Source organism: Kogia breviceps, chromosome 14, assembly GCF_026419965.1.
Source record: "Kogia breviceps isolate mKogBre1 chromosome 14, mKogBre1 haplotype 1, whole genome shotgun sequence".
Taxonomy (NCBI): domain Eukaryota; kingdom Metazoa; phylum Chordata; class Mammalia; order Artiodactyla; family Physeteridae; genus Kogia; species Kogia breviceps.
In genome coordinates, this window is record NC_081323.1 from 8035615 (window position 1) to 8047627 (window position 12013).

A 12013-nucleotide genomic window follows, 5' to 3' on the forward strand; every position below is an offset into this window, starting at 1 on the left:
TGAGGACGTGGCCTGGCCTTGGGTTTGGGAGGAGGGGGGCGGGGGCTTCTCAGAGGTTCCATATGAGGAGGGGCCTCAAGTTAACCTGTAGAGGGAAGAGGCAAGGGGAAGTCTGAGAGCAGCTGAGGTCCAGGCCATGGGAACAAAGGTGTGCGGGGAGACGGCACGGATCCGAGGCTCAGTCTGGCCGGAGGAGAGGGAATGCAGCGATGGGGTGGGTTGGCAGGAACAGGCGATGATGAGAGATGCTCGTCTGTGGCCAAAGACAGCCTTGCGGAGTTTCCACCAGGGAAGCTGCTCTGAGCCGGGCCCTGGGTGGTGGGTATACAGACCAGGCTCAAACGTATTAGCTCCTTCCCTCTGGGGAAGTCCGGTGAAGGGTGAGTGGAGGCCAGACATTAAATAATGAATTAAGCGTGGGGTTCTTTATCTGTGTCTGTCTGGTTCTTCTCTGTCTCCTTCTCCAGACTGTTAGCACAGGGAAGGCGGTGACCAGGCCTGTCCCGGGCAGACGTGCCGTCCCGTCCGTCCTGCCCCCCAGCCTCGCCAGCGTGTGGCTGGAACACAGTCAACACCCAAGCAGTGTCTGTTGATGAACGAATAGATGGAGTGAAATACGATACTAGTAGAGGTTTCATTATATCTGGGATAACGTAAATCCTGGCAAACAGGGAGAGTCTGAAGAATCATCGCCCAAATAATGAGGAAGATGATCGAGCGTAAACTAGGAGAGACAAGTGAAATCATACCCAGGGCCCGTGGGAACGTGGGTTGAGCCAGGAGGGCCAGGCAAGGAAATACTGCTGGCATCAGCTATGGGGCCAGCGAACTGGGGTTCACCTTCATGTTGCAGTGAAGATGGGGTAGTTACGTGAAGCAAACTGCCCTAATCATTCCTCACTATTCCGTTTCATGAATATCTGTAGACATTGGTGCCCTCTGATATTATAGATAGAGGTTAGGTGAGGGCTGTGGTTCCTCTGGCCCCAGTTTGGTCTTTAGAAGCATCTCTGGGGAGTTTATTAGAAATACAGAATCTCAGGCCCCAAGTTTAAAATTTTATGATCCATGTCATCTATTTCTGTCTCGTCTTTGTGTCCTTGAGTATGTGTGTATGTGTGTAGAGCCTCAGTTCGAGGCTCACTTTCTAGTGGGACACATGGAACTATAAAGTAGATAAATTACAAAACAAAAATGTGAGTGTGGGAAGTCTCGGAGGAGAAATAAACATGGTAATGTGATATAGGGTTACGCTGGGGACGAGGACAGCAGGACGTGTGCAGCTTGGAATCTATGGATCCAGAAAGTGTTTCTGAAGAGATAATATTTGAGATGAGACAGGACTGATTATCAGTGCCAGACAGGAAGAGAGCAAGGCTCTTTGCTCCAGGAGGAGGGAACAGCACGTGCAAGGGCCCTGGGGTGGGAAATGAGCTTTGTATGTTTGAGGCCCCCGTTGCTGGGAGGTGGTGAGCTAGGTGAATGACAAGTCGCTAAGGTTGGAGCGGTGGGCAGCTCATGCTGGCTGTACAGGCTGTGCAAAGAATGTTGACATAATCCTACTAAAATTGGGAAGGGTGTTAAAGGGTGTTAAGCAAGGAAGTGTTGGACCTTTGTTTATAGCCTTTAAAGACTATTTTGCTGCTATAGTGCAGAAATGGCTATAGAGTGGCAAGAGCAGAAACAGATGCCCAGGGTAACACTTCTAGGGTTACCTGGGAGAGCCAGTGGCGGTTTGGCATTGTGATGCCTGCAGAGGTGCCAAGACGTGGGCAGGTTCTAGATAATAATTACAGTTCAAGTCGCCGAGCCCTTCCTCTGAGGCTGTGCTTCACTTATATTCATCACCTCTTTTAATTACGGCAATGTCCCTTTGAGGTAGAAATGCTTATTCTTCAAGTCCTCCATCTTTCCATTGTCGGGAGACTCCCAACAGTGGTGGAGAAGGAGGGAGGGGTTTCCTGCCACTTTGCAAGGACCCGATCAAGCCCTGAGGACTGCTAGGCTGGACCCATTTCCCTGGGCTTGTCTGACCCCTTTCCTGAGAGGGCAACGCCAGCAGCGGGGCTGGCAGAGGCCCTGTCGCTTACAGGAAACGAGCTTCTGGCCCCCCGCACCCCCGCCCAGCCCAGCCTCAGCCCTCAGGTCAGCTTCGCAGAGACTGCACCGCCAACCACCGCCTGCGTGACCTTTGCCCTCCTAGCGACATCCGCTTCATCCTCTGCCCCTTTTTCCCTCCTCCTCCATATGCTGCTTGGATTTGAACAGAAAGCAGCCTACTTGGCATTACATGAACACTTTGCAAAGATACGTTTTGTAAGAAAAGTAAACAGGCAGTGTGCTTAGAAAGGGATTAGAGAGGGTGACGGAAGTGAGCTCTAACTGTGGCAGGTTTTCTACACCCCAGGTCCTAAGTACATTACGAGTCAGGACTCACTTTATCTTGGAACAACCCCTCCGAGATAAATGTTATCACCTCCATTCTAAAGATGAGGAAACTGAAGCACAAAGAGTTCAGCCATTTGTCCAAGATCTCACAACGCTAGAAAGTAATATAACCGGGCACTGAACTCGGGCATCTCATTGGAAACCGTTCTCTTACCCACTGCCCACGAATCAGGTGTATTTACGGGGCGCAGGGTCGGTGCTAAATAAATGGCAGTTGTTGCTGTTGATATTACAGCTCTTCACTAGGGTGCAACTTCTTGTATATTCCTCTCCAGGGACCAAAGCGGATGTTGGACGCTCAAGTGCAAACAGACCCCGTATCCATCGGACCGGTTGGCAAATCCAAGTAAACAAATCACCACGGTTCCCACCAAGAGGTCTTCTCCCTACTCCATCTCCTCCCCATCCCCGCTCCGCGTATATATATTTTCCTTCTGATGGCCATCAAATGAAATTCTGCCTAACCAATGAAGCCTGAGCCGTTGTATATTGAGGTGTATTATTTCTGCCTCTGGTCCGGCCTTTCCTGGTAAATAACTGTCAAGATGGTTGAGCAGGTTAACGAGCCAGGTCAGAAGAGTCGATGGTTGCCGAGCAGGTGGGGGGAGGGGGCCGAGGGCCGCGTTCTGGCGAAGTTGTGAACAATGGCCGGTGACGAGTAAGTTGCCGCAGGAAAACGCCTGCCTGAAGGGATTAAGCTTTGTCGTAAATACACGCTCATCCTCTCAGCTTGAAGAGGAGAGACAGGAATCCGTTTGTTTAAGTTCACGTCTCAAGGAGGGAAAACGTGGGCTCCGCGTTGGGAGGTTGCCAATTTTCTGGAACGGAATGTGTGGGGAATGACAAAGGAATGAATAAGAGTTGTTTTTCAAATAGGGTCCTTGAACGTCATTGACGAGGGGGAAAAGATTGCCTGGAGAGGGCTTGACATAATTTGGGAAAACAATTGCTTTTTGAGGCTCAGTGACAAGGGCGGGGATTACAACTTCAAAAAAAAAAAAAACAAACCAAAAAACCCAAACCAAACCGAATAAATGAATTTGCGAGTTTATTTTGCAACACTAGGGGGCGCCAAGGTCTCCATTTTCATCCCGCATCCTGCATCCCTAACAAAGATTCCGGTCCTGCAATCTTACATTATTAATGTTTCTCAGATGGCTGAGGGGCTTGCTTCATCTGTTCTGTCTGACACTTATCTCAAGTCTGTCTGTAATTTCCTAATGTTCTCAGGATGTGCTCTGATAAAACCCTCCCTATAACCCCAGTTAATAATAAAAATTTACAGAAGATTATTCAAATACCTGAGTTTTTTTTAATACTTGTACAGAGGAGTACATAGGACGATGAGTGTATTAAAATGTAATCCAAAGTAGCCATATGATTGCCTGATACCATGTATACTGTATCTTTTTCTGATTTAATAAAAAGTACATTTACATCTGAAGGATCTTTTAATTTTCAACTTGGAAAGCAGGTCTCTCGTGCTCTATGTCTGAGATGCCTTTATCTTCCACAGTAGAAAATCAGTGCTCTTCTTCCATCATATCTCTTCTCCCAGATCCTTCTCAGTTTCCTTGTGTGTGGGCACGTGCACATACAAATGTGTGCACATGTATATTTGTATATATGCACACATGCACATATATACAAACACTTTCTTAGGCCACGCCGCCTACAGCAGAGCCTGAGACAGGGATTCAGATGCACGTGTTAGGCTGAAGGAGGGCTCCCAGGGGAAAGGGAAGAAGAGAAGGACAGGGCAGGGATTGGTCTCAGCTGGAGCTGAGTTTCATCCTGATCTGCCAGGGGGCCCTGGAGCATGAATTGCACCATAAAGTTGGGTATACCTACAGGCAGGGGTCCAGCCTTTGTCCCCTTGTTGGTGAGCCATGGGCCATCCTGGGAGGTGTCAGGACAGGCAAGCTGCTCCCATTGAGCTGAGAAGCTGGCTCCCTTACTGGCTAGAGGATGAGGGTCCCAAGTGTCCACTACAGGTACACATGTATACATCCAAGCATGTATGTATACCCACATATGCACACATTCATACTTATAAACATAGTTACTTCTATACAGGACTAGATAAGTGCCTGCATACATTCATAATCATACACAAACAGACACGTGTAACCGACAGAACCACATGCATACACTGACTCATACAAATCCATTGCATGTACAATCCATCACACAGTGATTAGAAATAACATTGAACATCCTCTCCCGACAAGTCTATACCTTAGGCAAATGAAACAATGGCTTAGGCAAAAAGGCCTTTGGAAAATGTGTTCGGGACCAAAATGTTTCTCAAAGAACCAATTGGGAGATCCTTGGCTCCTGGAACCCGCTGGCTCCCAGCTTGGGCTGCCTGAATGCTCAGTTTCCAATAAAGACCAGAGGCCTTTTCCTTGCAGAGGGGTTGGTTTCTTCATCCCTCCTGCCCGAACCTGGAGAGTTCTCAGTGTCTTTGACTCACCCAGCTGAGAATGACCTCACGCTGCTTCATGTCTGCATGCTTAACTTTGCCCAAATCAAGAAAAAACAAAACAAAACATTGGGGAAGCCCTTGGTGGGGGGTGACTTTCCCTCCACCTCCACCATCGCCATTACAGTACATGGGATGACTCAAGGCAAACAGGCAGCTGGTTACTGCTTTGTCTCTAAACACCAGGGGGGTTGCCTGGTGTGACCTTTGGGCTCCGGACCATACCAGTCTTTTGAGAAAGGTGACTGTTATTTGCAAGCTTCACCTCACTGGACACAGGGGCTTTTTGCCCTGAAGAGAAATGTCCCCAGGCAGGGCTGAGTCACTAATGCAGAAGGAGCTCTCCCACCCTCTCCCGCCCCAGAAAAACATTTTCTAATTTTTAAAAAGAAGTTCTCTGCTGCAGATCTTGCTGGAAAGCATGCCAACAGTTTCTGTAACTGGTTTCCCATCCTCCTGGCCAAAAAAGAGAACAATCTTGTAATGAAATTGCTTTTTTTTTTTTAAAGAAAATTTAAGCCAGATAGGACTCAAATAAATGGCTTATTGGGGGGATTCTAAAACCAGCTGTAGCCTGAGAAGCAAGTTAAAACTCCATTTTTGAGTTTTGTGGGGTTTGTTTGGTTTTGAGCGGCGAGCCAATTCCTGATGCATTTACAATAAATACTAATTTCCATGCTCCTGCTGAACAAAGCACACAGTTCCCAAGTGAGCTCAGAAAAGTTCCCAGGACACAGATTCACAGAAGGACTGGAGTTCTTCAAACTACAGAACCCGGGAATGCCATTTGGATAGCAAAAGGGCACACAGTAAAACGTCAAGAACACTCTGAAACTGAAAGAGAAATTAAGACCTGGAGGAGGGGGCAAAGGTACCTTTTTGAAGTTGACATGCTCATTAACTTATTGACTTCTTTATTTTTAGGTGCAGATGGAAGAGTGTCTTCTCCAATGTCACGAAGAAGTGCCCTTTCCAGGAACTGGGCCTTTGAGCTGAAATGGCTGCAATCGGGGAAAACAAAAATCAAAAACTCTGCTTTCCAGCTCCAGCCAATGGTGACTTCTGGACTGATATCCATAAAAGAATTCATTCAAAGGCACAGTTGTTCTCAGCAGCCCCTGAGGTCTCTCATGAATTCATCATCTTGGGGAAAGCGACACATACCACCCAAGTAAATGCCAAACAGGGAAGGAAAAGCGAAAGAAAGTGAAGTTCTTGTGGTTTTATTGTACCCCCCTGCCCTTTAAACAAATTATCGGGGATTTAAATACACACAGACACACACACGCAGACTCTCTAGCTGGACTGTTGTTGTTTGTTTGCAAACAGATGCACTGGGGTCCCCTTTAATTAGATTCCAAGAGGCTAGGGAGCAGACCTGACAAGTATCATTTCTTTTGTCAAATGATCCCAAGTTGATCTTAAGCCTTACAAAATAAAATCAGATCGCCACCCTACCTTAAAGAGAAGGAAAGGAAAATGATTTCCATGATTAACTCACCCAAGTTGCAAATGCAGGGAATGTGCTTTGCAGAAATGTAAGATGATTCTTATCAGCTTTTAACTATCCTCCCAATGTCCCTTTTTCGGCCTTTTAAAAAGGCAGTTTGCTCGGTGAGTAGGATTAGGTTCCTCTGTGGTCTAGATCTTGTTCACTCTATCAGTGGAAATAAAGGGAGTCCAGCCCCCCTGGAAATTACGGGCTCCATTAGGAAGAAAAGAAATTACTTACAGAGCAGCAAATTCTGTAAATTTGTAATTCAGATCTTAGCCCTGGCCCGAATGCCAGTCAGGATCCAGCCCTTTGCATAAATTGGTTTTCTGGGGAGCTTAACTCTTTCGCCTCTGTTTCCCGTCCCCAGAAACCTATTCACTGGAGCCTCTCTGTCCCCTGGCCCTTTAACTAGCCACAGCCCGTGCCTGGGTAGCAACCCGTGCAATTTCACAGAAATGAGGGTAATAATAATAAGACCTTACATTAACACACTTCACAGTTTACAGACTGCTTTTTGAATACATTATCTAATTTAAAGCTGTATGCCCCTAACTGAACTTAATCGCCTCCTTTGTTATATTTTATTATGAGGGGGACTGGTGTGCACCTGTATGGCTTTTTTTTTTCCCCAAAGGCGCACTTCTTAACAAAATGGCCTCCAGCTGGATTTCTGGCAATGATTGCTCACTGCTCACAGGATTTATTCTCGTTGAAGGACATTTCCCTTTAAATCTGGCCACAGGGGGGAGTTCTAAGACCTGGGGTCTCACAGTCTTTAGCCCGGTCCTTTTCCCTGACTGCCCGACCAGGAGGCTGGGCTGAAGCAACTCCTCAAGGATATGTTACTCCTGGGCTTCCCTGGTGGCGCAGTGGTCGAGAGTCCGCCTGCCGATGCAGGGGACGCGGGTTCGTGCCCCGGTCCGGGAGGATCCCACGTGCCGCGGAGCGGCTGGGCCCGTGAGCCATGGCCGCTGAGCCTGCGCGCCCGGAGCCTGCGCTCCGCTGCGGGAGAGGCCACAGCGGTAAGAGGCCCGCGTACCGCTAAAAAAAAAAAAGAAGAATATGTTACTCTTAAAGTAACTTCTAGAAAGTGGTCAAGTTGAATGAAGAGAACTAGAATAAGAGGGTCGAACCGGGTAAGTCAATTGCCTTCTGCGATTCTCAGTCCCCCAAACAAAGATAAAGTTGGTTGTTGGTTGTTTTTTCCCTTCTTATCAGCTCAGTCTTGGAAGAAGCTTGAGGAAGGGTAGTGTGACTGCAAACCGTTTCAGTTGGTGTCATTGCCAAGCACGTAAGCCACCCTCACCAGCCCGTCGTGCTCCACAAAGCAGCCTTGCCTCGCCCATCTCCACACCCAGCTAGAGGAGACAGCAAGTGACTTACCTCGTCAGTTTCCTCCCTAAGCAGGAGGATAATAAAAGTGCCAACTTCATGGAGTTGCTGTGAGCGTGGAGCAAGGCAAATGCTTTGTGCAGTGGCTGGTGCCTAAAAAGCAGTACCGGAGGGCTATTAGAGCATAGGGAATTTTAGCACCAAGTAACTGAAAACGCCTACTCAAATTGGCTAATTAATAATAAAAACAGTAGGGATATTTATCATTTCATGGAACAGGTGTTTTGTCACAGCCTGCCTCTGACTCTCTGGGACTCTGCTCTGCCACGTCCCATGAGCTGACTTCATCCTAAAACCAGTGCCAGACGATGGCTGCAGTGCCAGACAAGGGAATTACGGGATTACCATAATCAGTTTTGATTTATCATTTTGGTGAAATCGATATTGAGAAGGCAACTAGGGTAATGCAGTAAACAGTAAAGCAAGCATTAATATCAGTATTTTTAAAGGTAGCCGTGCCCCAAACCAACCAGGCCCCTTCAATTCAAATTGATGGGACTTGCACAATTATGATGCCTCCCCTGCAAACCAGGGCCATTAGACTGTGGGCTCATCAACACCGGGGACCTTCTTGTCTCATTCACTGCTCTATCGTCAGTGTCTAGCACAATGCCTGGGCATAGCAGATACTCAATAAATGTCAACCGAATGGGTAAATTGACAGATAAATATTCTATGGCCAAATCCATTGGGAAGAGGGTTGCCTTATGCTCTAGTATGAGCTTATTTTAGCTCCAAGTGTTTGATCACTCTAATCAGACAGCTTCCCTCCTCAGGTGCCCAGCTGAGTGGCCCTCAAAGTGTGGTCCCATAACAATCAGTATCAGCATCACCTGAGAACCAATTAGAGATGCAAATTCTCAAGCCCCCCTCCAGACCCACTGGATCAAAAACTCCAGGGGTGGAGCCTAGCAATGTGTGTTTTCACAAGCCCTCCAGGTGGTTCTGATGCAGAAAAAATGGAAAACCACTGGTCTAGATTGAGCTCTTACTTCACTGAGCATCAACTAAAAAAGACCAGAAGATGCAAAGAGGATGACAGCTAACACTGGACTTTACTATATGCCAGGTATTGTGCTTCACATGAATTCCCTTGTTTACTGCCCATTTTACAGATGAGAAAACCAAGGCTCAGAGAGGAGAAGCAACTTTGCCCAAGGACACACAGGTCAGAGCCAAGGTTGAAACCCAACCTAAGCTCTTAAAGGCATGTTTTCACATCTGTGGGAAAGACAGGCAGACAAAAAGACAATCGTAATATAATGTAAGATAAGTAAATGCAGGGCATTGTGGAACTCAGAGGAAGGCACTGCTACAAGACTACAGGGGATGGCCATTTGAGGAGGTGGCAGTTGAGCTAACTCTCAAAGAATGGCCAAAGGGGTTTCCAGCAGAACAGAAGTTCAAAAGCCCAGAGTCTACAGAGAGAATGGCAAGTAGCTCAGCATGGCTGGAGTGAGGCTGCCAGGGGATGATAGATTAGATGGTGAAGGCTGGGGAGGAGGCCAGACCAGGTCAACAGGGACACACAGTAAGGAGCCCATGGTATGAAGTTTAAGCTTTCTCCTGAGGGCAGTAGGGAGCCATGGAAGAGATCTGAGCTGGAGGGTCACAAAATCAGATTTGTATTTTGTTGCAGACATATCTAATAATGCAAACTCAGTTCAACTAATATTCATTGGATTCCTTGAGTGACCTGAACTACTAGATACCATAATCATTTTGTTTTTAAGACTCTTTAACGAGTGTAAGAAATACTCAGATAAAACCTCTAAATGGCACTGGTCCTTAAAAGAATGCTTAAATGCTGCTTTCCAAGCGTCGTTAAGTGTGAATTTGGAATTCCCACAGTCCATCCAGATTACCCACATCTATGAACCAAGGCTGTGAGATCTTGAGTCAGTTACTTTACCTTAGTTTGCTCATCTGTAGAATGGGAATAATAATGGAACTTAACTCAGAGACTTGCTGAGAAGGGTAAATGAGACAGCGCATTTATGGATTGCTAGCATAGTGCCCGGCCAGTGTTTAGTGCTCAGTCAGCATTATTGATGAGGCTGCAGGTGACTTCTGTCCAAGGTAGAGTGTACGTCTCTCTTTCAAGGGCTCAAAGCCCACCCAATCTTTGGGACACCCTTAAGCTGCATCCCTGTCTTTCCCCGTCCTGGTAACCGCTTGTCTGGCTTATCCAAGAAAAGAGAAAGGAGGGAGGAGAGAGGGGAAAAAATGTTGATCTTCCTTGGTGTCCATCCCATTCTAAAATAAAGTAGAATTGGGGGGGGAGGGAACTCGGGTCTGCCTTTGCCTTTCATTGGTTGTATCTACTTATACTATTAGCCAGGTTGCCATAGTAGCAGGTGCTATGGATGCCCCGCCTCATTGCTCCTCAGCCCAACTCTGAGTTCACCGGTACCGATAACTTCCTACCCTCAATGATCCCTCCATGATTTGCTTTTCTTCTTGGTGGCTTCCTCCAGGGGCTGTGAGAACTTGTTCAGCCCACATGCAGGGTATCCTGGAAATGCCTGGAAGTTCATGTCCCCAGAGGCTACCCTCAACCAGTGAGGGATGGAAAACGGTGGATAAATATCTCAGCTTCGCCATCTTTTGGGGGCGGGGGGTCTTTCTCATGCTCCCACAGTGTCCCCAGCAAGACTGGACCCCAGTGCTCCAGTAGTAACACAAACACACTCTCCCTCATCCACGCTCCCGGGGACCCCTTCCCAAATAAACAACCTGCGCCCAACTTCTTGTCTCAGGGTCTGTGTCTAAAGCACAAACATCTGTGTCTCACTTAGGGTTCTGTCAGGGAACCTCGCTTGTGCCAGTAGTTTAATAGAGGAGGATTAATATGGGTAGTGGTTTTAAAGGTGCTGGAAGAGCTGACAAGGCAAGCATGTGACAAGGAGGCCATCCAGAGGTGAGACAGAGAAGGAAGCCACGACCACTGTTAGGGCCAAAGAGGTGACGTTACCAGACCAGGGAACCCGGTGGTCGTGTGGGAAATGGAGCGCCATGTGGGGAGGCGCGGGAGGGAAAGTGAAGGCAGCCGTGGGGAGGGGGGGATCCAGAAGCAGTGTTTTTCCGCTGATGGGAGGGAAAAATATCTCGGTGCCTGTGCCTTCCACTGGCGCAAGCGAACCAGGAGCCAGTTGGCAATGGAACCTGGGAAAGGCAGTGTCAAGGGCGGCATGCAAAGAGGAAGTAGAGCAAATAGGCGAATGCCCAGCACAGTCTGAGGCCCTGCTTTGCGAGAGAGAAAAAGAAAAAGCAGGGAGCAGCTTTGGTCAGGCAAGAGCACATCTACTGTGGTCTCTGAGACAGCCCTGTCACCTTCTGTATCTTCAGGACAGAGTCGTGGTTAAGGACACAGGCTCTGGGTCCAAGGGCCTGGGCTGGAATATTCCAGGTCACGTCACTTCTCCCAGGCTCACTTTCACATCCATAAAATGGAGCTGATAGTGGAATCCACCTCCTGGGGTTGCTACGGGGACTTGGCACACTCCCTGCAAAGCGGTTAACACCGTGCCTGGCACATAATAAGTGCCTAGTAAATGTTCACGTTTATCAGAACATTATGAGATTCAACTGTCATCTGAGCATTTGGAAACTGATTAAAATTCCTGCTCAGACTTGTTTCTTCTTCTCTTAACCACTCAAACCCCCAACTTCAAGTCTAGAATCTGAGAATCTGCCCCCAGTCTCGACTTCCCTGCCTTTAAACAACAAAAATAAAACACCAAGGAACTTTTCCACTGTCACAGAAGTTCTGCCAGAACCGAGGAAGGAGCAGCCTTCTCCGCCCCTCGTGGCTCACAACGCTCTCTCCGCAGCCCCTGTCCCCTCCCTCTCTTGGCCAGTTGTTCACAAGTAGCTTAGCAGTTTTGAGGACACAAAAACAGGAAATTGTGCACCAGTCCTGACTAAGGCTAAAAAACTCACGTGCAAACTCTGCAACATACAGATTTCTTCAGCTCGCAAAAAAAATAGGGCCTTGAAAAATCAGGTCCCCTAGCCAAGATCTCTGGATTTGCTTAATCATTCCCTTTGCAAAATTATAACTTCTTTAACCATAAAGAAGAGACGGTGAGAAAGAGGGAGGCGGGAGGTGAAATGTTTTAAGTTAACCACAAGACAAGACAGGAAATTCTAGAGTGGGGGCTGGTGGTGATGTTTCTTTCATCCCTCGGTGC

At 47.6% G+C, this 12013-nt stretch overlaps 1 protein-coding gene across 22 annotated transcripts in view; it reads left to right on the plus strand.

The window, feature by feature from the left end:
• BCAS1 (brain enriched myelin associated protein 1) overlaps positions 1-3746 on the plus strand; it is a 110020-nt gene extending 106274 nt beyond the window's left edge. For 21 of the 22 annotated variants that reach the window (XM_067011925.1, XM_067011933.1, XM_067011924.1 and 18 more), the window contains one exon: positions 2724-3746. In XM_067011925.1, the coding sequence (XP_066868026.1) occupies positions 2724-2798 (75 nt within the window). In that variant the 3' untranslated portion in view covers positions 2799-3746. The remainder of the gene's footprint in view (positions 1-2723) is intronic. The other variant, XM_067011937.1, reaches the window with a different exon arrangement.
• The last annotated feature ends 8267 nt before the right edge of the window (positions 3747-12013 follow it).